We start from the raw sequence: 21,677 nt of genomic DNA on the forward strand, positions 1-21,677 counted from the left end.
TTTTAATTTCTAAAACTCTCATGATCTGCAGATTTAAAGGAAACCTACAAGAGTGCTTTATTTTCATGGATGAAACATAAAAACGAGTTGGCCTAGCTTGTGTGAGAGATATTTCCTCACAAGCACAACACAAAAAGAAAAGCCAAGTTGAATCTGAACATATTGATCAAGATTAAACCCCAATGACATTCTCACTCATATCCTTAATCCCTATGTAAGAAAACGGAGCCAAAACTGTACAAATATCCAGCCGATGTACGTGTATATATAGGAGTAAAAGCTCTAGAAAGACTGAGATTTAGAGTCAGATCAGATGTGAGCAGGAGATGTGGGTTTTTAAAGGCCTCTCAGCTCCCATTACCGGACTGTAACGCACTCTTTTTTACGGCTTTGGCTCCTTCTTGGAGGAAACCGCTGGGTTTGATGGGGCTAATGGAGAAATGACTGACAGTTAAGAGAGACTGTAGAGCAGAAGATAAAAGAGCAGATTATGAAGAGGGCAGAGGAGAGGAGACTTAAGGACAGAGACTGAGGAAAAACACCAGAGAAACTTAACAACTGGTTCTGATTTTACAGTATATTGGACACTGAGCAGTGATCCAGTATAAGCAAACTAGTTTCAAAAAATTTATACTAATGACAATCTTTAGTTTGACATTTTTGTGTAAATACAGTTGAAGTCAGAATTATAAGCCCCCTTCGAATAGTTTTCTACTTTTTAAACATTTTCCAAATTATGTTTAACAGAGCAAGGAAATGTTTACAGTATGTCTGATAATATTTTTTCTTCTAGAGAAAGTCTCTTTTGTTTTATTTCGGCTAGAATAAAAAGCAGTTTTTATTTTTTTTAAACACCATTTTAGGGACAAAATTATTAGCTCCTTTAAGCTATATTTTTTCTCGATAATCTACAGAACAAACCATTATTTTACAATAGCTTGCCTAATTACCCTAACCTGCCTAGTTAACCTAGTTAAGCCTTTAAATGTCACTTTAAGCTGTGTTGAAGTGTCTTGAAAAATATCTAGTCAAATATTATTTACTGTCATCATGGCAAACATAAAATAAATCAGTTATTTGAGATGAGTTTTTAAAACTAATATGTTTAGAAATGTGTTGAAAAAAATCTTCTCCTTATTAAACAGAAATTGGGGAAAAATAAACAAGCAGACTAATAATTCTGACTTCAACTGTGTATGTATTTTTAAGGAATACTTTTTTTTGGTGAAATAAATCAGTTAAAGACAGAGATTTCAATAGTAGGTAATAATTTAGTTTATGTGCTAATTCTCACTGTTAACTAGTGGCTGATTAACTGTCTGTTGTTAAGACGTTGGCTGTTTGTTAGTTAGTGTTGGTCACATATTTTGCCTGATCTTATTTTACATTCCTGATCCTACCTAAACTATTAATAATAATAATACTATTATTAAGCAGTAGTAAAAATTATAGGTAATGGTTGTTTATATTCAAAATTGAATAAAAAATTAAGTGTGACTATTTTATATAAATGTAAATCATTAAAGCGTTAAAAATACAGTAATAAAAAAATAATAAATCTGTCATGCATTGCTTTAATATTAGGCAATTTCAACATGCATAATAATGATTTGCAATCTTGATCTATCTAGATTTGATCTTGACTTTAAAAGAAATTTAATTCAGGTTTCCTGTCACACACACACACACACACACACATACATATATATATATATATATATATATATATATATATATATATATATATATATATATATATATATATATATATATATGAGCAATATCACACGAGTAGCAGTTTGATATGGCTGTATATCGACACTGGTGGGAGGCGTGCCTTAGTGCCCCCACCAGTGCCGATATACAGCCATATCGTACTGCTACGAGTGTGATATTGCGTTATACAACAGTTTGACGGCATAATTGTGTATATAAAAAGAAAATCAAACGTGGAGAGTTTCAAAAACCCTTTTGTATGAGGAACTACTGTCTTCCGCGTTGGATCGCAGTTAAACAGCTGAGCAAGCATCTTTTAAACTTTAGATCTGTAGTGTCTGCTTTTTGCTGGGTGTAAGTGGGCGGAGTAATACACAAAGGGGAAAGAGCCTGTACAGGTGCTGATATTACTTAAATATATCACGGCTATAAGCCGTATATATATATATATATATATATATATATATATATATATATATATATATATATATATATATATATATATATATATATATATAAACATTAAAAAAGATTTAAATAATCAATTCATTTAACTTGTAATAATAATTGACTTTTTTATACTTATTATATTATACTTTAAATTCATTCATTTAATCAAAATACAGTTTTAAAAAAACAGTATTGTGAAATTATTACAATTTGTAGTTTTTAATATATGTACACTACGTGACAAAAGTCTTATGGCCTATCCAAGTTTTAGGAACAGCAAATAATAACTTGACTTCTAGTTGATCATTTAGTATTAGAAGTGGCTTATATGAAAGGCAAAAGCCTCTAGATTATGCTTATTTTACCAAAATAAAATATGATCATGCCTTAATTTTTAATTATTTAATTATGACGGTAAGGTGTGACTTTGCTTAGACAAAAGTCTTAACTTAATAATAAAGTCATCTGGAATAACAAAGAAAGCATTTCTGCAGGACTCCCAGAGTTCATCAAGATTCTTTGGATTCATCTTTAATGCCTCTTCCTTCATCTTACCCCAGAAAAATAACTTACTTAATAATGTTTATGTTTGGTGACTGGGATGGCCAATCCTGGAAGAATTTTCCCTTTCTTGTGGTTTGTAATGTATTGGGTAGCCAAATGTCTTGATACCTCAGGCTGTTGATTTTGCTATCCACTCTGTAGATCTCTCACATGCTCCCCATACTGAATGTAATCCCAAACCATGATTTTTCATTTACCAAACTTGACTGATTTCTGTGAGAATCTCGGATCCATGCAGGTTCCAATAGGTCTTCTGCAGTAATTGTGATGATTGGGATGCAGTTTAACAGATGATTCATGGGAAAAATACCTTCTGCCACTTTTTTCCAAATTATCAAGTTATTATTTGTTGCACTTTCGACTGGGATCGATGACAAGACATCAGGGAGTACAAATAACATACAATAACTTCTTAAAATATATAATACTAATAAAAATTTACAAGTCAAATAATATTAAACCCCCTGAATATTTTGACCCCCTGAAATCCTAAATCGCATAATTTACCACAATATCATTCATCAAAAGTCAGATAACACATAGAATGTGAGATAACTGAATATTCCACCCTTTTATAACAAAGGAAAAGAGAGTGAGCTGTAAGAGAGTTCAGATGAAATATAAGTACAGATGACTAATGAAGAGTTTGCCCTCACCGTGGGTTTCTTGCCCTCCTTTAGGACTGTTTTTCTGCGTAAGACGCCCTGAACGGTGACGGCTCCTGGGTACAGATGAACCGCCAGCTCCTCCGACTCTGCAGAGCTACAGACACAACACACACACATACCTTTCAAAACACACACATTACTCACACAAACACATTTATTAAATGAAAACCGCATCCCAAAGAAATTATGTCAAGAAAGTAGGAATGTCTGAAACAGAGAGAATGAGTGAAGTGTGACACACCATTAGAGTTAAAAGGGTTCGATATCAGTCTTAAATGGTAATCTGTTAGCCTACTGCTAGCATTTTCAACACATGGCTAACACATACTAGCTGTTATTACCTTGATTTAGTATGCTGCAAGCATGTTTTTTTAGGCACCATGAAATTGAATATTCTCTTATTTAGCATATTGCTAGAATAAATTAGCAAGTTAGCATTTTTACACAACATTAACAAGTTAGCTGCTGCTAGAAGGTTTAACAATTTGGCACAATGTGATGTAACAACACAATAATTCACAAACACTTTTTATAAAACCCACATTATAAACTCGGAAATTACAGAACAGAGTAAATGTGATGTTGTTAAAGTCATTTTTTCATATTAGCCTATTGTTAGCTTTTAGCACATGGCTACTTCATACTAGCTGTTATTACCTTGGTTTAGTATGCTGCTAGCATGTTTCTTTAAGCTCATAACAATCACAAATTTTAATATTTCTAGAATATTTCTCATGTTTAGAAGAATTAATTAGCAAGTTAGCATTTTTTACACAACACGGACAAGCTGCTGCTAGCATGTTTTAACACATATAACATTAATTCATCCACTTAATATAACAAACGTCACATCATAAACTTAATCACTATAGCAAAAATACATTTAATAAAAACAAAGCCACAATGTGAAGAAAAAGTGAGAACGTCTGCAGGAAATGGAGAGTGAACGAGCAAAGTGTGAACCATTTACAAAGTAGCATTGACTGATATTCGTCTTAAATGTACTGTATAGTTAATCCAAAAATAAACAGTGTCATCATTCAGTCAACCTTATGTATACCAAAACAAATATTAAATTCTAAGGAACTAAGCAATTCATTTAGACTGGTTGTGATTCATTTCATTTATGATTGGATTCAAAAGGGTGAATCATTTATGAACCTGCCAAGTAAAACTAGTACAGATGTCAATACTATGGTTGCCTAATTTCAATATTTTCTCACACAAAGTTGCTGTACAATTTCAGACTTGAAAAAATAATTATGCTTTCTGAAGCCTCAACATAAAATCTTTGTAACTTTATAAAAAATTAAAATTAAGATAGTCTTTTTAAGAGTTTCAGTTGCAAGACTGAATTGGAACGAGGGTGAGTGAATCATACCTTTTGTATTTTTTTCTCATTTTTACAATGACAAAAGGTTTGACTTTCCACAAGAACAGGAAGAGCAATTCTACAGCCCACATTTGTTGTGTCTACATTTCACATCCACAAAACATTAATATATTATACATTTCCAAATATAATCAACAGAAAAACACCTTATGTCTTGTTTCCACTAAGTGGTACAGTTTGGTACGGTATGGCACCTTAATCAGGTTAAGGTCTCCCCTCCACTTTCAACATAAAGTTGTCGTCGATGTCATTCTCGCTTGAAGTTCGTATGAGATCTATGAACACGATTTGATTATAGCTAAGGATCAATGATAACATGAAATAGCCTACTGTAACATCTGCAATTATATATACAACATAATAAAAAAATAAATACATAAAACATTTGTGAACACATACTGAGACTTAGAGTCTCTGAAATGTTACCAATTACAAATAAAAACTACCCAAAACTTACACTTATAGGCCTTATTTGGGTTTATAAACGATATGAAACATACTGTACAGTCAGTACAAACCTCTTATCTTCAATCTTCACCAGCACATGTAACGTTAACATCTTTTTAAAAAGTTATTCCGTCCTTCCAAGATCATGATAGTCCAAAAAGCGATGATAAATAATTAAACATCAGTTTAATTCTCCTTTTTTTCGTGCTTTACTCTGCCGTTTATCCATTTCTGAAAGGATGCCAGAGCACTTTAATAATCATGCGCACGTTATTATTATTATGAGCTCAAGTTTGTTATTTCAAATAGCTCTCTAGATAAAGTAAGTAAAACCACTCGCGCTTTTAGACGGCCTCGTAAACAACAACAGGACACGGCAGATTCTGCTCTTCTTCTTGGCTTTCCGGCTGTTCATCAAGACAACGACAAAGTTTGTTTGAGCTCGGATCAACCATGGCTCATTATTATATGTTTATATTATTACGGTGTAATGTCTCGGCTGTGTTTTGACATGGCTTCTTGATTTAAGAGTTTTTTTGATATTTGGCCTAAAAACAAAATAAAAAAACAAAATAAGAAAAACTTTTTTTTTTCAGTTTAATACAGTACTTTTGTAATACCTTATCTGCAAAATACGATGGGACCATCGCAGCTGGCCCACCTTTACAGGTAGTCTGCCCTGCACCAACTGTGGGCCAGTGTCATAATTCCCCCCCTCCTTTCTCCCTTCAGCACCAGTTAGGGAGTTAGGGATTACAGCCTGTCATCAGATGGGCACCCCTCTTTCTTTGGTGTTTCACCGATTTAAGCCCATGACACCTCGGCAGGGCTTGACAGCAGATCCAGCATCCTGAATCTACTCCTGCTGACCACCACCCAACTCTATGATATGGTTTGTCTTTCAACAGGATGGCTTTTCCACCGAACCTCCCTTTGTTGCCAAATTCAGCGAGATGTTGCTTCCACCTCTTCAGTGACCTTTTCTACAAGCCGTTTCCTTGCCATTCCTTCAATTGGAATGAAGGAATGGCAATTCCTACTGGTAAATTTCAGGCCTTCATTCTTCTCTCAAGTATGAGGCTTTGATTTTCTTGAGCTTGCCTTTATGGGCCTATATATATATATATATATATATATATATATATATATATATATATATATATATATATATATATATATATATATTATTACTTTATTATTTGAGATACTTATTATATTATTAACATTTTATCACAATAATAATGTATTAATTATTACAATAGTTTTTTTAACCTTGCATGCAGTTTTTAGATTACGTACATTAAGTAAATTTTGAAATATCACAGGGGAAATATCCCAATGCTTGAATGGATTGTAGTTCTTGTCCTCGTTACAGTTGTAAGTACAAAAGTCTTTGTCTTTTTGTCTGAATTTCATAGAATTTGTTGCTTCGACTAGTTTGCAATGTCATGACCCTCTTCATATAATGGTTTGCTGGCTTAGAACACTAACAAAGACTTAAAAATATAAACTTTTACATCTAAATGAAAAAAAAAAGAATGAGAAAATACTTCCAGAACAAGCACAGCTGTAATAAGTGTACGTGACTAATGCACTCTACAGTAAATAAGCTGATTTGCCAAATTAGGTGGTTTCTATTAACCATGAGCAACATATGTGCGTCATTCCTAATCTGTTTCTTTTCAAAATCCCTTTTGTTTGAAGCAATGTTTCAAAAACGGTTTTAGCCTGCTGTGCTAGTCTCAGCATGATAAACCCCTGTCTGAGAACTTGAGTCTCGCAATTAAAGTTACCCTTTTAAAAGCACCGTTGTGGCCATCAAAGCACTGTTTGTGTAACAAACTCACCACATTCTGCAATACATTTCAGAACAATTACTGTCAGACTTCAAATCGTCTGCGCTGAGAAGTGTTCCCGTTGTTATTTAAATAATATGCATCTGCGGTCATCGCAATTTGCTCTATTTATTTGTTGAACTCATGCCAGTGACTGCAATTATCATTTGTTTTACAACACATTCAGTCATGGTTTAAACATCCCTGTCATTGTTATGCTCTATTTAGTCTTTTTTTAGTTTAGACTAAACATGTTTTAGGGCAGCACGGTGGCTCAGTGGTTAGCACTGCCACCTCACAGCAAGGAGGTCACTGGTTGGAGTCCCGGCTTGGTCAGTTGGCATTTCTGTGTGGAGTTTGCATGTTTCCTTCGAGGTACTCCGGTTTCTCCCACAGTCCAAAGATATGCTCTATAGGTCATTTGGATGATCTTTGGCTTTAGTACATGAATTTATGTGTGTAAATGCGAGAGTGTACAGGTGTTTTTAGCACTGGGTTGTATCTGGAAGGGCATCCACTGCGTAAAACAAATCTTGCAATAGTTGGAACTAATGAATTAAGGAAAAAAAGTGAATTATGTCAGATCCACCTTAATTATTGAGATCTTGACCCCACTTGTTTACCTAATGCATATGTTATTGTGAAAGTAGAGATGTGTGAAGTTTATTATGAATGATAATATTTTACATTTGCGGTTTAACCTCTTAAGGCCCGAGGAGTTTTTTTACATGCATTTTTTTTTATTTCTCTTTGCTATTTAGGCTTATTGAAACCTACTTAGAATGAAAACTTAAGTGTCATCTTTTGATTTGATGTACTTTTAGAGAAAAACTGGTCCGAATTTACATAAAACACCTTTTCTGACTGTAATGCATATAAAACGTATACTTTTTAATGGAACATGTTTTGACTATCAGAGAGTAAAAACAAAATTTTATGCCCATTTTGGGCAGTTAAAAATAGTGTTTGGGACATTTCATATGGTGCAAAACAGTTGCAGGATGACTCTATGTCTGTAACAAAACATAAAACATTCAAAGTATTTTAAATAGTCAAATTAAGCGCTAAAATGTGCTGTCCACGTATGTGGCCACTATGCCCTAGGAGGTTAAATGAAACGTGAGCTTGCCAATTTTTAGTGAAAGTCCAAAGGCATAGACTGATGAAGCCTTCAGAATGTCTTTAGGTAAAAATTAAAAAAAGCACAAAAACATCTATGTTTTTGTTTAAGACATTTATAAAATATGACACCATGACATGATTTTACACAAAAAGTGTTGTTTTCCGAAATATCAAAACATGTATGCAATCAGAGATATGACACTGATGTAAAAAAAAGTAATTAACAACATTAAGTAAAAAAACAAAAAAATAAATAAAAATAAATAAATAAATAATTTCAACAATTCCAAACAAAACCGGAGAAGAATATTTTATGCATCTAAAGTGTTTTGCTACACAATGAATCTACAGTTGATTACAGTACATTTGATTATGCACATTTTGAAGTAATCACAGGAGAAACAAGTAAAGGGTACACCAAATTTCTCCAAATGACTCCATAGCACTTGCCTTGTTTACTGTTGGTTACTAGGTTACCAATACTATAATCAGCCACTCTAATAAACTGACGCAAATGAACCTAATTTGCATTTAGGATTTTTTCTTTTTTATAAACTTTGAAAAGATTTCCTTCACACTAGGGCCTCTATTTTGACAGTCCATGCGCAGAGCGCAGAGTGCAAAACGCAGGGCGCAAACACTTTCAGGGCGTGTCAGGACTAGGGGTGTCACGATTTCGATTTTTAATCGAAATCGATCGAAATTCATGCTCAATTTCGATTATCGAATCAAAAAATAGAATCGTTGATGCTGCCACGCCCCCATGTCACGTCAGCTTGGCTTGCCAAGCCGGGAAAAAACAGGCTTGTTGAAGTGCTTGTTAAACTGCATAAGCAGGAGACCCGTCGACAGAGCTTAAACCCTCTTCTCTTTCAATGAAGTCGCCGGTGTGTAAGCATTTTGGATTTCCAGTGAGTTATGTTGACAACGTTCGTGTTTTCGATAAAAAAAAACACAGTTTTGCAAGCTCTGCTATGTACGTATTACGTACGGTTCGTCCGATAGACAACACCGGCATCGAGATCCTCCGCCCGCCCCCGTTGCAAATCCGCTTGCAAAAAGTACACACTCAGGCCTTGTTTACACTGTCTTTGTTTTTAAATGGCATTTTAGAACGACAACGATTTGACATCCACAGTGGCGTGAGGCATTTCTGAGCAGCCCTCCTTCCTCTCTAGTCTCTACCTCTGAAAACACACAGCCATGCGCTCGAGAGAGCAGGTCCAGGCAGTCAGAGGACTGCTTCAATCTTTCACTCACTTGTACTTAGTCATTTTAGCGAACACCTTAGATACTGTTGGCTGGTTCCTGTTGGTTGTGCTTCTTTTTTACCGACGCCATTATAACGACACAGATCACTGCCTATTCACGAGTCCCGTAGAAAAATTGATTGACAGGTGGTAATTATGTGTATCTTGCCTTTATTAATTTACTGTATGATTTGTTTATGGGTAAAACAAAGACCATACAGGTCAGGTAGTTTAAATGGTAGGCTACAAATAATTAATTGGTCATTAATTAATTAATTATTTATAATCGATAATCGAATCGAATCGTTCTTTTAGAATTGAAAATGTTATCGAATCGAGGATTTGGAGGATCGTGACACCCTTAGTCAGGACGCGTTTTTGCTCATTTAAGGACGGGAAATCTGCCTTGCGCCGTGGCGCATGGTCTAAAAGGGTTGAGTTTATTTTCTTGATGAGTTATAGGTGTGTTTTGAGAATAAATCAATTAGAGTCTCATCTCCTATTCCCTTTAAGACCCAGCTGCGTCGCGCCAAGAGCGCATTTACAGGAGGCAAAGTAAGTCTAAGTGGAAAAAATTAGCATTTCACAAGCAAACAGTTAACAGTTAACAGAGCATCTACTGCGTGAGAATGAGAGATAATGGAACTACTTTCACATTCGCTTTCACATTGGATAGGGAAACCTTCACGCACTGACATCAATTAGTCTATAAATACATAATTTTGTTTGTTAAGCGCAAATATTCGTTTCAAAACTATTTCTAAATTCAGTTCTAATTTCCAGCAAAGGAATAAATGAACAATAATAACAAAATGTGCTCAAAAACTTGAGTTATATCCTAAAACACATGCTGTGCCCCATATGGTCTAAAACCTGACAGGTGGGCAAATCTAAGCTTGTTTTTAATAAAACAAATATACATATGGATATAATAAATAATACTGCTAATAATAATAACATTATACAAAAGCAAATTGTTATGAATGAACTGAAAAAGCCTCCCGAGATGAAGAAGACATAAAAGCAGTGATTTTTCATATTTATTTAGGCTAGAAAATAATGTTTTGTAATATTTTAATCTTTTATTTTTATATCCTATATCTATTCTTATTATATCCTTTATATATCCTTAATATTTAAATTTTTTCATATGTACTGTAAAGATATTTGCCTATTGCTCTCTTGTGCGTATTAAGCAGTGCGTAAGCGAGGCAACAACTCTGCGCCGGAGTTAAGACCGGGTTAGTTTTGGTCTAATGAAATATCTATTATAGTTTCTCAAAATAGCAACGCGCCAGCGGTCCACCTCAGAACGCCTTCCTTTTTAGACCAGAACGCCTATGGGCGCACACATTTGGGCGCATTTGCTATTTAAACAGCGTAGCGCAACGCCTCAAAACGACTCTTGCCACACCTTGCGCCACACTGCGCCGGGTTAATGATAGGGCCCTAGGACTGACGAACATTGGCTATTTCTCAATATGCTTTCTTGTCTGTACTTGTGCTCTTATGTCGTCGTGAAACATCATCAACCGTCGCCAAAGTACTGTTCCAATTCAGAGTTTACACCTTGCCAAGTACAGATAAAGTTCCCGGATGTGTACTTGCTCCGCCCCTTTTGTCAAGGATGCTTCGAGAGGTGACTAGTGTGAACTTACAAAGTAGCAATGAAAGCTAATGGCGAAGGAGAAAACCTGCACGTTTTAAAAATACCCCTCTGTTTTACAAATTAAAGTTTGAAGAGTATTTAGGCGAGAATGTAGTTGTTTTAAACTCGAATCGGCAGTTTATTTATAAAGATAGCACATTTTTGGTGATGTGCCTGTCAGCAGAAGCTTCGTCATCACCTCCACAGCCAAGAGCAGCTTTACATCGGCCAGTCTATCTCGGATGTACCACTGGATTGCATCTGTCCATTGTAGTTAAAACATGATAGTTAATACATTTAGTGCATATCTAACAAACCGTTTTTGACCTTATAAATGTATTATTTGTTATTAAATGTATTATTTTGTTATCTTTTATAATTGTCTTTAATTATGTTACAGTGTTGTACAAGGTATGTTTTTGTTTACCAAATTGCTTAACGTTATCTTTATTACTTATTGTGTACGTTTTGTACTATAATGTCCATTGTAGTCTATTTTTATAATCTGATTATAAAAGACATGAGTCTGTGTATAATAACCCATACATCACATTTATAATTATTCATGTTTTTATTTTCTTAAATCAAAAATGTAGATTTATAATGTAAATATAATATTAATTATAAGGCTGTGCTTTTTATAATTAAACCATTTTATTGTTAATGTACAGTGAAAATGATCAATCCATGGTGACGTATAAAGTACACTGCATGCTGTTCCATTTGAAGAAGTACTCGACTTTCGTTCTCGCGTACTCTGGAGTTTGTTCTTCCTAGTCTGAACTTGGCAAGCCTGAACTTCTAAGGACGCAAGTCCGAACCTTGCATACTTGGTATTGAGAAACAGCCATTTTCAAATCCTGTATTCTACAAAATTTTATAATGTTAATCAGCTTTCTACTTTTTTTTAGTTATACAAAGTTTAACTTTTAATTTTTTTAGTCAGTTTGTATGATGCAAGTTGAAATGACTATAAATGTTCCTTTGATTCAACAAAAATCCTAGACTAGACTTGTATATTTCAGAGTATCAGATAACCCTTTCCTGTTGAAGATGGTTACATTGCAGTAGTAGCCTTGTGTTTACATGTCAAATAATAAAACACAGTATCATTCATCCATTCATTCATCCATCCATCCATTCATTCGTTTGTTTGTTAGTTAGTTAGTTCGTTCGTTCCTTCATTCATTCATTCAATTGTTTATTCATTCATTAATTTTCCTTTGGCTTAGTCCCTTATTTATCAGGGGTTGCCCCAGTAGAATGAACGGCCAACTATTCTAGCATATGCTATCACGCAGTGGATGCCCTTCCAGCCGCAACACTGTCACATTCACACTCACTAATACACTGCAGCAAATTAAGTTCAACTAATTCACCTAAAGCGCATGTGTTTGGACTGTTGGGGAAACCGGACCACCTAAAGAAAACACATGCGAACACGGGGAGAACATGCAAACTCCACACAGAATGCCAACTGACTTGAACCAGCGAACTTCTTGCTGTGTGCTCTTTCGAAATCAGTTGAATTGTCTCACATTAGTGAACTTTTATGTAGGCAAAACTAAGTCCGTCATCAATAATGTAGGAGCATATGATGTACAGAACACGCATAAGCCACTTTCTAATCAAGCAGCTTTATGTCAGTCAACAAGGCACACTTTAACACAATCTCATGGTAATTAGTAACAGCTTGATGCTTTGGGAAATCAGTGGCTAATTCACATCTTGTTTGTACAGTATGTTTTCATACAATCTGTTCATGTAAGTAAAAAAAAACCCCAGAGATTTAGCTTTTTGTGCTGGTGTGTAAGCGCAACCCTTGATGTATGCATTATCCATAATTTCATTGTATTTCCCCTCACATCCTTGTGAAGACTCATAAGAGCTGTGTTTGCAGCTCTTATGTTAATGTTGGTGGATACTTTACACTTTTATTGTATTCCTGCTAAGTGTAAACAGTAAAGCATCTTTCACTGAAATACATCTTAACACCTTGCCGTGTTATCCTAAAATGTGCTTCTTTGCAACCGAAGAGTTTAGATCAGTAGTGTATGTCTGAAGAACAGAAAGCAAGAGCAATCAGAAGAAATGCATCAGCGGCTTTTTAATTTTTTTGCTTAGCAGCAACAAGCCACTGTTGGAGCAGAAGAGTCAACAACAGCACGTGTGTGATTTAGAATAGCCCACCACCTGATTCCACAGCCAGAAAACACACACGGCACACTGTGACGGCGACAGTTCACCAGTCAGATGATGCTTTTCCACTGGTGGGGATGGCAGGGGTTAGGGGGTTTACACAGTACCTCATACTTTTTCAGTATCTTCTAACTGGCTGATGTTTGAAATGATCTCTTCTGTTACTAAAGCATGACATGTAAATACTGCAGATAACTGATTGACCAGAGAGATTCATCAATCCCTGAGCCATTTAAGTCCGAGTGAAATCATAAATGTACAATTTTGCTAGTGAACATTGTTATTCTTTAGGTGAACAATCCATTCGTGTGAGTTAAACTACTTGCGTACAAGTCTAGCACAGGGATGTCAAAACTCGGTCCTGGAGGGCGGGTGTCCTGCAAAGTTTAGCTCAAAACCTATTCAGACACAGCTGGGCTAGCTCTTACTAGGCTTTCTAGAAACATCCTTGCAGATGTGTTGAGGTAAGATGGAGCTTAATTCTGCTCAACACCTGCCCTCCAGGACCAAGTTTGGACACATCTGGTCTAGCACCATTATATTTATCTGAGCATTTAATCCCATCCTCTCCTAGACGTGCTTTATGCTCGTCTGATACAGTTTTTTTTAACTGCTCAGTCAACGCGGCTAAAATCTATGGGAGACCAGGCATTCTCTTCATTAGCAACTAAATTGTGGAACTCTTTACCCTCTGATAATCACATTGCAGAATCCCTGAATACTGTATGTTTAAATCATCTTCAAAAACCTATATTTTTAGGGTAGATTTATCTGACTTTTATTTGACTTTTATATGATTTATAGATCTATTACTATTAATATTTTGTGTTTTTAATTATTTTTTATTATTACATTTACTGCTGCACATTTTATGTATGTAAAGTGCCTTGAGATGCTACTTTTAAATAAGTTTATTTTATAAAAATAAAGTTTATTATTATTATTATTATTATTATTATTGTTATTATTATTATAACAAAACAATTCTTTTGGTAATCTTCTAATCAAGTTCTGATCATTTGCTTCCTTGTTTGGAGTGGCGGTCCTTGTTTGTTGACGTCAGTTTGACTGCTTCAGCCACAATATTCTAAGCCACGCCCTTCTAACCGTTAGTTTGCTATGAGGCAATGATACGCAAAAAGAAAGCCCCACCCCCTACTCAAAATTCGGTTTTAGTTGGAAGTACATCAACATACTGAAATATATATTCAGTACAACAAACTTCCAGTTCACACTGATGTTACATTTGCTTCAAGACTCCAAACGAGTCATCAACAACACAGGATTGTTTAATAGACTGATGCTTGCTATTTAACACGACTGTTAAGTTTGAGTATTAATAAAAGGCTTCCTTTAAGTCAAATGTGAAATTCACCAACTTTAAACTGACATTCACAGACTAAAAGGCTGAATTTCCATTGTCTATAATAAATCTCCATGGTCTTTGATGAATAGAAATACAAGGCGCAGTTGGGCATTGTGTAATATACTGTAAAATTGTTTGACCTTGAATATAATATTTTATGAATTTATAGCAAAGAACAATGGCTAATTTACCTCAGATTTTAAAAATAAATGTTCAACGCAAAATAAATGTATACAACCCAGGTATGTAAATCTGTACCATACGAGGTAATTTTTGAGCCATGGTACAGCAACAAAGTTCTTTGATTATTCCGCCAGAAAGAGAATATAGTTTCTAGCTTTTTGGGCCTTTAAAAGAGCCTTAGTACACAACTACAGTGTCAAGCTTTAAACAGGAAAATTATTTAAAAAATCTTTTTAAGATGCTAATGGTCTAATCCTATTCAATGATTTATGCTAAGCTAAGCTAAAAGTGCTTCAGTCAGACTTGCTATTGGCTAAATAATTCAGTAATGGTAAAACTCAGCTGTTTAACTCTAGGGAATTTATTAAAAAGATGGAGTGTTCCTTTAAAATCCCCTTAAAGAAATATCATAATAACTAGTGGGCCGAGGAGTAGATCCAGCAAAATGAGGCGACCGAGAATGTCATACTAGTAGAGGCGCACACCTATAACGACATATTTATATTTAAATATTTATTCCCACCCACTCTGAAGTGATGGTAAACTGCAGTGGAAACGCAAACAGAGTCGTACCCCGCAGTGGAAAAGCACCAAGAAAGACAGAGAGAGACCCTGACGGAGGTTGTTGGTTTTACCTGCTGGGCCTGAGCGATCCTCTGCAGGACATGCGGCCCACTCTGGTGACGGGACCCAGAGAGTGGTAGAATCGAGTCCTGTAGAGTGTCAGTGGTCAGTCAGAGCCCTCACACACACACACACACACACAACACAGCACAGCCGCGGCCTTTCTGAGTCTCCTTCTGTGAGCTGAACATTCTGCCTAACACGCTGGTAATGCTACAGCCAATGATATACTTAGAAAGAAGAGAAGCCAAAAATGGATACACTGTTGATATATTTAGGATAATACTAATAGTGTACACTACCTTAATAAAGTCTTGTAGCCTATTTAAGTTTTAGGAACAACAAATAACTTGATTTCCAGTTGATCATTTAGTATCAGAAGTAGCTTATATGAAAGGCAAAGGCCTTTAGATTATGCTTATTTTACCAAAATAAAATATGATCATGCCTTGATATTTAATTTTTAATTAGGACAGTAAGGTCTGACTTTGCTTAGACAAAAGTCTTATCACTTAACAGAAATAATGTACAGTATAGAATATAAAGTCATAGTGCAGTGGAAAAAGAATTAATATTTTGTATGACTCCCATCAGCTTAGAAGACTGCATCCATACATCTCTGCAATGACTCAAATCACGTATTAATAAAGTCATCTGGAATGGCAAAGAAAGCGTTGTTGCAGGACTCCCAGAGTTCATCAAGATTCTTTGGATCCATCTTCAATCCTCCGCTATCTTACCCCAGACATGCTCAATAATGTTCATATCTGGTGACTGGGTTGGCCAATCCTGGAACACCTTGACCTTCTTCGCTTTCAGGTATTTCAGGATTTTTCCTTCACCAAACTTGACTGATTTCTGTGAGAATCTTGGGCCCATGCAGGTTCCAATCGGTCTTCTGCAGTATTGGTGATGATTTGGATGCAGTTCAACAGATGATTCATCAGAAAAATCTACCTTCTGACACTTTTCCAAATGATCAACTAGTAAAATAATAAAGTTATTATTATTTTTTGCCATTACAACTAGGATCAACGACAAGGCTTTTGTTAGGTAATGTAAATGGGTCAAAGATAAGACACCCAAATTTGGTGATAGGCTCAAAATTAAATTTTCAAAACTGATTTAATTGATAAAGAATGGGGGAAAATGGGTGAAACTTTATTTTAAGGTGCCTTTTTTACACATATTGTTACTTTACATAAACTTACTATAGTAATTACAATTAATTACGCATAATTACTCAAACCTAACTTTCATTATGAGCCTAACCATATAGTAAGTCCATAAAATTTATTAATATTACTCTTTAGTTAAATTAAAGTTTACATTGTAACAAAGACACCTTAAAATAAAGTGTAAACCCAAATGTCAAAATAAAACGTGAAAAAATGTTTTGTAATATAATATTGTAAAATATTACAAATATTATTTCATTATCATCCAGCATATCAAATAAAATGATGCAAAAGTTATGGCATTATGCAGAGATTGTTGTGTAAAAACACTTATTCTGTTGTAAAATTTTAATATACATACAGTTGAAGTCAGAATTACTATCACTGAATCACTGAATTATTTGCCCTCTGTTAATATTTTTTCCAATTTTCTGTTTAACAAAGAGAAGATATTTTAACACATTTCTAAACCTAATAGTTTTAGTAACTAATTTCTAATAACTGGTTTATTTTATCTTTGCCATGATGACAGTAAATATTATTTGACTAGATGTTTTCCAAGACACTTCTATACAGCTTAAAGTGACATTTAAAGGCTTAACTAGGTTAATTAGGTTAACTAGGCAGGTTAGGGTGATTAGGCAAGTTATTGAATAATGATGGTTTGTTCAGTAGACTATCGAGAGAAAAAAAGGAAACAGCTTAAAGGGGCTAAGTTTATTCTTTTATTTTTTTTTTACCTTAAAATGGTTTTTAAAATATAAAAAACTGCTTTTATTCTAGCCGAAATAAAACAAATAAGACTTTCTCCAGAAGTAAAATTATTATTAAGACATACTGTGAAAATATCCTTGCTCTGTTAAACATCATTTGGGAAATATTTAAAAAAGTAAAAAAAAAACCAAAGGGGGCTAATAATTCTTACTTCAACTGTACATAAAAGCAATCATAAGATACTATATTGATTTAATAAAAATTCTGATAAATGATTAAAACCTAGTGTTTTAAAAGATGTTTTTAATTTTAAAATATAAAAAATGTCAGTTTATTAGTATTTTGATTGATTGCAATTCATTGTGAATCTTTTAATTTGCCATTAAATGATTATGAATTTGCATGACAACACTATTATTGCAAAGCAGTCTTACACTGAATGGCATTTTAAGTGAATTGTCAGAAGTGATTAGCCAACAAACATATGATTAATACATACTGTACTTCATTATTCATAACTGACCATCATCCATTCATTTAGAACACAGAAGGAGACAAAAAAGGCATTTTCAACATGCATGTAGACTACAGCTGATGCATGTGTTTTTGTACACCTGATGCAGTAAGCAGCTGCTGTCACGCATAACTCTCTCACACGGAGTTTCTGCTGCAGGAGGTTAATCTCATTAGCCAGAGGCAGAGCATTTTTTGACGATCATTTGGGGTCAAAGAAAAAGCACAGGCAGCTCAAGAGCGCAGGAGACACTCTTTTATGCCAAAAAACACACGTTCAAGTGCAAACGTCTTTTCACATGCTTTTTAATTAGGGGAAAAGTCTTGAAGCAGTTTGTCTCACGTGAGATTGTCGATTCATTATTAATGATTAATGATAGAATTAACCAATTTTTATAAAGTGTGTAAGAGAAAATGCTTGTGTTAAGTTGATGATGATGATGATGATGATGATAAAGTAACAACATTCCAGCATGTTCAATGATAACATGCCTGTCTGCATTCACACATATGTTTATGTACACCACAGGTCAAAGCACTGGGATCAGTGTTTTTTTCCTCTCTTTCTCAAAGTCTGCATTTAGCTGATCAAGTGTACAATAGAATCTGAAGTATTAACTGATTTTAAAAGAGCTGTTTTTTTTTAACCAAATGCAATAAAAATATATATTTACTTCTCAGATGTAAAGCTAAATTGTCAGCATCATTACTCCAGTCTCTGGCATCATATAATCATTTAGAAATCATTATAATCTCCGGCTCAAGAAATATGTGTTGTCATTATTATTGTTGAAAACCACAGGGCTGCTTCATATTTTGTAGATAATGTACATATTCTTACTTTTAATAATAAGGACCACATTAATTGTTCAAAAGAGAAACAAATAAATAAAAAATTAAATAAAGAAATGTGAAAATAAATAAAATAAATAAACAAACAAATAAATAAATAAATAAATAAATAAAAACATTGGCTCAAAGGGTCAAACATCAAAAAATAAGGTCAATAATCTTGGTGTTATTCTAAAGTCAAATCTGAGTTTAGCAGTCTCGTCAAAGCAGTAGATAAATCAGCGTACTATCATCTCAAAAACATTGCAAGAATTAAATGCTTTGTTTCCAGTGAAGACTTAGAGAAACTTGTTCATGCTTATCACCAGCAGAGTGGATTACTGTAATGGGCTTCTCACTGTCCTTTCCAAAAACACAGTCAGACAGCTCATCCAGAATGCTGCAGCCAGGATTCTGACCAGAACCAGCAAATCACACCTGTCCTTAGGTTTTACACTGACCCCCAGTTACATTCAGAATAGATTTTAAAGTATTTTTACTTGTCTATAAATTACTAAATGGCCTAGGACCTCAATACCTTACAGATATGCTTGCTGAATACAAACCTAACAGATCATTAGGATCAAGTAAATTAGAAATAGCAAATAGTTTTAATATCTCATCTCTAATAACTGATTTATTTTATCTTTGCCATGAAGACAGTAAACAATATTTTACTAGATATTTTTAAGACACTTCTATACAGCTTAAAGTGAGATTTAAAGTCTTAACTAGGTGAATTAAGTAAACTAGGCAGGTTAGGTAATTAGGCAAGTTATTGTATAACAGTGGTTTGTTCTGTAGACTATCGAAAAAAAAATATAGCCTAAGGGTGATAATAATTTTGTCCCTAAAATGGTGTTTACAAAATTAAAAACTGCTTTTCTTCAAGCTGAAATAAATCAAATAATAAATGCAATGCTCTATAATAAATGGAACAACAGGGTGCATTGTACATTGTGTAATAATAAAATAATTTCAGCCATTTAACAAAAAAAAAAAAAAAGATAATTTACCTCACAAAAAAAATCTGTGTAAATCTGTAACAAAAGTAATCTCTGAGCCACGGTACACGCTTAAGTATTACACCAGATGGTTTCTAGCCATATGGGTCTGAAAAATAGCAGCTTTTTAATGTCCGTCAGTCTTAGTACATGTCGTAAATACACATGTGTAGAGCTTTAAATAGGAAAATTATTGAAACTTTTTTGAGATGCTAATGGTCTAATCTGATTCAATGATGATTTATGCTAAGCAAAGCTAAAAGTGCTCCGGCCAGACCCAGATATTGGCTAAATGATTCCATAATGGTAAAACTCAACTGTTTAACTCTAGGAAACTTGTTAAATGAATGGAGTGTAAATGATGCAAACAATACAGCTTTGATCACAGAAATAAATTCCATTTCAAACTGCATTTATTATGAAACGGTTATTTTAAATTGTTATATATCACGTAAATCCGAAACACCGACAATCAAATCCGACACAGTGAAACATAGAAAACCCTCTGCTTACTAGCTTTACAAAAGTGTTCCTGCAGACATCACAGTATAAATTGGCTTTAACTGATCCCAAATGTTTGACCGGACGTGTATGTAAATTTGTGGGTGACTGTGTTACAGAAGACTAACCTTTCAAAAGCAGGCCATGACATTTCCTCGCTGAGCTCCGATCCTTCGCTGCTCCCTGAATGAACAGATCATGGCACGTGTTGACTGAACTGACTGGTGCTCGTGATCCAGCAGTGTTGAGTGGGTGTTTATGTATGTTTTACCTAATGAGATCCCGCTGGACAGCGTTGAGCTCTCCGCATGTCCTCGTGTCGGTGTGTGGCTCTCCAGAACACTGTCGTCCAGCAGGTGTCGAGACCCGGCATTGGGGAACGTGGCGCTTTTAAACTCCACCGTGTTTGTTTTGTGGATAAAACTGCAGGATATTGAGAAATGGGAGACAGTTTGAGACACGAATGCAAACGTTTTCTTAATGAACAGAAGTGAATTTCACTCATTTGCTATGTTTCCACCCAACTTTTTATGTGTATTTTGTTTATGGAAATGTCAAATGCGCATCAATTTTGAAAATGTGCATGAAAAAACGTGTGCGCATAACTGAGTAGGATAAACTTCGATAAGAAAAAGTGTGCTTAAACTGCAATAGAAACACTTTTACTGAACAAATAACAATATGAGGATCAAAAAAGCTCATGTGACTTTGTTATAAGAGATCATGTGATGATAAAAACGTGTGAATGGTAAAACCAGCAGGCTGAGCACATTGTAAAACATCTGGAAGGTTGTTTTGGTCATACTAAAACACTGTAACCATTTCAGTATTAGTGTTATTATATACCTCCAGAATTGTCAAGTGTCTGTGCTCCATGTCTCACGCCTTTAAATGCCACAGCGCATACATTACGTGTCAGCATACTCTCTTCTGAGGTGCAAGCAATTAATTAAATAAAGAAAAGATTCACTCAGCTTCTGCTAACGTAGCAAATTCTGTCTTTATTGTTGATATTTGGCGCCAGTTAATCATGAAGTGACAATTTTGCTCTTTTTAACTAGTAGGATGTAAATGCTGCTTTAGTCGAATGTCTTTCATGCGATATTCAATTTTTGCGCACACATTTAATTTGCATCTTTTGATGAAAACATAGCTAAAGACATCCCTGTTGGGAAAAAAATAAGTCTGAATGGCTTCCACTATACCAATAGCATGCAAAACATTACAAACCATCAAATTTCAGCCATTAAATAAGTACATCTTAATTTTTCAAGTGTGTTTTGCGAACATATTCCTTTAGGAAGGTTTTTTTTTTTTTTTTTTAAACATTTCACTAATAGAAAGCCAACTTACGAGCTGAAACCCAAGTGACCAATATGGTTTCCATTAAAGCCAATAGTTTTCAAATTCTCTGATTGTTTCTGTTGTTATTTGCAGCAGGGTTTATTATACTGCTAAAGTGTGAGATAAA

The 21,677-nt window shown here is 34.5% G+C and overlaps 1 protein-coding gene across 6 annotated transcripts in view; it reads right to left on the reverse strand.

Moving 5' to 3' along the window:
* Window positions 1–21,677, reverse strand: part of ralgps2 (Ral GEF with PH domain and SH3 binding motif 2) — a 225,722-nt gene that overhangs the window by 16,660 nt on the left and 187,385 nt on the right. For 3 of the 6 annotated variants that reach the window (XR_012395420.1, XR_012395419.1, NM_200474.2), the window contains 4 exon segments: window positions 20,478–20,629; window positions 20,335–20,389; window positions 15,477–15,554; window positions 3,387–3,492 (listed from right to left, as the gene is read on the reverse strand). Coding sequence is in view for 2 of the 6 variants with exons in the window: in NM_200474.2 (NP_956768.2) it covers window positions 3,387–3,492; window positions 15,477–15,554; window positions 20,335–20,389; window positions 20,478–20,629 (391 nt within the window). In the remaining 4 variants the exon portion in view is untranslated. 6 annotated transcript variants of the gene reach the window in all.

Source organism: Danio rerio, chromosome 20 (assembly GCF_049306965.1).
Source record: "Danio rerio strain Tuebingen ecotype United States chromosome 20, GRCz12tu, whole genome shotgun sequence".
NCBI classification, from domain to species: Eukaryota; Metazoa; Chordata; class Actinopteri; order Cypriniformes; family Danionidae; genus Danio; species Danio rerio.